This window comes from Colossoma macropomum, unplaced genomic scaffold (genome assembly GCF_904425465.1).
Source record: "Colossoma macropomum unplaced genomic scaffold, Colossoma_macropomum, whole genome shotgun sequence".
NCBI classification, from domain to species: Eukaryota; Metazoa; Chordata; class Actinopteri; order Characiformes; family Serrasalmidae; genus Colossoma; species Colossoma macropomum.
Window position 1 is genome coordinate 37,370,293 of NW_023494795.1, and position 3,262 is coordinate 37,373,554.

The 3,262-nt window shown below is 39.7% G+C and overlaps 1 protein-coding gene across 1 annotated transcript in view; it reads left to right on the top strand.

The window, feature by feature from the left end:
- sh3rf1 (SH3 domain containing ring finger 1) overlaps nucleotides 1–2,788 on the top strand; it is a 69,478-nt gene extending 66,690 nt beyond the window's left edge. Inside the window, exon 12 of the mRNA XM_036582348.1 lies at nucleotides 574–2,788. Within this exon, the coding sequence (XP_036438241.1) occupies nucleotides 574–742 (169 nt within the window). The 3' untranslated portion in view covers nucleotides 743–2,788. The remainder of the gene's footprint in view (nucleotides 1–573) is intronic.
- The last annotated feature ends 474 nt before the right edge of the window (nucleotides 2,789–3,262 follow it).

Here is a 3,262-nt window from a genome sequence, read left to right on the forward strand (position 1 = left end):
AACGAATTCCACACTACAGAGGACATATGGCTTTTATCCTCAAACTCATGGCCTTTTTCTCAGTTGTTTCAACACTGAAAACAGCTAGCAAGTTAAATCAGGCTGTGTCACTACCCAGTCTACATCCCCTGCCCGGTGTCACGTATGCGTACGCTGCATTACGTTTTATGACACTGCCTGGTCTGTACCCCACATGCTTATCTTTTTATGTTGTTGTATCAGCAGATTAGCTTGGGGAAACATGCGAAATAAGATCTGCTCGAATATTAGCACATCACAAACATGCACCAGCCACACGTATCACTATAAAGCAATGCTTAATGCAGAAACTACGTCATAAGTAGTCTTTTCTATCTCCTAGTTTAATACTACTTACTATTAAACCCCCATCTCACAGATCAGGTCAGGGGCACCGATTGAGTAGTAAAAAAAAAAAGCATTTTGATAATTATTTAACATGTCACCCCAGCCTACTCTCATATATACATACACAGTCAAAAGCAAGTCAAGCTGTAAGAGCTTAATTACAGCCATTAAACCCAGAAACTTTTGTGTTTATCTCATCTTGTGCAGATATCGAGTGGTGGTGTCATACCCTCCACAGAGTGAGGCTGAGCTGGAGCTGAAGGAGGGAGACATAGTGTTTGTGCACAAGAAGCGAGAGGACGGCTGGTTCAAAGGAACACTCCAAAGGAACGGTCGAACAGGCCTCTTTCCTGGCAGCTTCGTTGACAGCATCTGACTTGTGCAAACATGCTTGCCGTAAAGCAACACAGTTCCACCAAACTCTTATCAGGTTAACAGCTGTGGCCTTTTGCCACTGGAAAGCAGCTGACGAACAAGCGATGGACAGAACAAAAAAGGTTGCTGCATCTGACAACATATCCGTGGGTTGATCTAAGAGCAAGTCGACCCTGGTGTTCGTACATCCTGGGCCACCACAGAACCTTGGAGCTGAATACAGACTTGCAGCTTACACAGAGCCAATCAGCACTCATGCTCAAGCACATATGGAAAACCTTTTATCCTGCGCAGACAACATGATGGAGCTGGCTTAGCCTTTAGAGCCTTTAGCACCCAATTCAGAGAATAGTAGAGCTAGTCATGTGATGATTTGTTAATTTATGTATCTGTAACGTTTCAAAAAGGTTTAAATGTGTGCCTTGTACTGTCTCTCACTTTATTGTATATAAGCAAACAAAGCTGATCTATGAGTCGCAAAACAGTATGAACTGAGCTAGGCTGGAAAATATGAAATTAACTTATTTTTTTTTTTATTTCGTTTGGGTTGTATGTTATTGATGGATGACTGATGTGGGAGGAGCTATGTGAACTGAAGCAAAGATTGATTGGATGTCCCAGATGCGTGTCACCGATGCACTGCTTGGCCATTGTAAGAGGCTGTTTGATGTCATCACTGTTCACTCTTTGGTTCAACAGTATGACCCAGTTAAACTACTGTTGAGGATCTTAATTTTAGAGTTAGAAGGACTTCCCAGTTTACTACTGATTTAAAAGAGTGATTATTAGAAACAGTACGCCTACACCAATATTTTATATATTACTGAAGGTATGCGCTCAGAATATCTGATTAGATGTGATCATTTTATTGGCACATATATATGTGAAACAGGACAAATTAAGAGAAATTGTGTTGTATTGATGAGTGGGATAAACAAAGAATCATTCACTGGCTGCAGTTTGGTTCATTGGGTTGTCTGCTGGATTGCAGCTGAGGTTCTTAGAGAGCAGAAGTAGCAGCTCCTACATGACTGATTGTAGTGGGTATGACTCTATGGTGCCAGGTGTGCATTTAGCGGGCACATTTTAATGATTCTGCTGTAGTTCTTCTTTATTCAGTAAGGGGTTTTAGGGACAGTAGAGTTAATATTTTTAGATGTTCGGTATGTAAAGATAATATGTTCCCTAGAAAGCATCTAAGCGGTGGTGGCATAAATGTATCGCTCAAAATTGTACTAATGAAATTCCTGTATTGTTCTGAAAGTAGCTGCTGCCTCCCTTTTGTTTATTATACGAGAGTCGTCTCACTGACAACTGAACATAACCATGAGAGCACACAGATTTTAAACCCCGGTACTTTACAATGACATTTATGCTTGTAATCACACATTTTACTTGTGACTAGTTGTGTTCTGTGATCTGCTTTTAAGGTCTGTTTTAATACATTGCACTACACCCAAATAATGGTGCAGTTGACCTTCCAACTTCTCACTTTTGAGCATCTCCAGACAAAATCTGAAGTCTGAAATACTGGTTTGTCCTAAGCGCATGCACAAAAGAAAGCAGAGGCAAACTGTGCAGTGTCATAGTATTGTGTGATTGCCCAGAAGAGGAGAAGGCCAATAGACTGGTTGCTAAGTGTTGTAATGAACATTTATTAGCAATTCCAAAATGGGGCTGGTTCAGTGTCATAACATTCATGTCGTTCATTGTTGTTTGAAAGAACAGTACGTAAGACTTGAATATAGTTGTGTTTTTTGTAAGCGAGTTGGAGTTCCAAGTTTTGTTCCAGTTGGATTTGAAAAGCACAAGAGGTTCAGTGTATTTCCTATTCAGATGCAACTGAACAAGTTTCACATTCGTAGGTTTCCTCCCTTTCCATTTTAATATCTAATGACTGATGGATTTAAAGACTGACTAAAAGTTTGTTGACAAGGTAATCCTTTTAAAGAGGGCTAAATGATGTTTACTATGGATGCACCAATTTCTTTACAGCCAGCCTCACTGATGGCCTTATTTTTGGGCCGTTTTTTTGTTTATTTATTTTTTTTTAAGCCTTTGGAAGGGCGCTAACCTGCTTACGTCTTTTACATCATAAAATTAACAGTAATAACATCATCACATTTTACATCATAAATCAAAGATTATGTATCCCCAACTTCAAGTGTGTAAGTCTAGTGTTTAGCTGTTTAGCGTTGTGGCCTAAATTGCAAAGTCTTACAAATCCTCTGACCAAAACAGTCTCTGTAAAGAATTTGTCCATTCTTTTGCCTCTGGAAACACTCCATTAGTCTAATCTGCAGTCCTAGGCCTTTGTCTTGTAAAACTGCAGAACAGTATGTAGCTGGTCCCAGTTAATGTTTTATATTATCTTGATCAAACAATTCGTTAGTATTGGGCTGTACAATAAAAGCGATGATGAAACACTGTTTACAAGCATTTGTGAGTGGGAGAGTGTATTGGGGACCTTGATGTGCTAGTTAGCTGGCTATTTTTCTGCCTAATAAGAGATTGGAAGGCT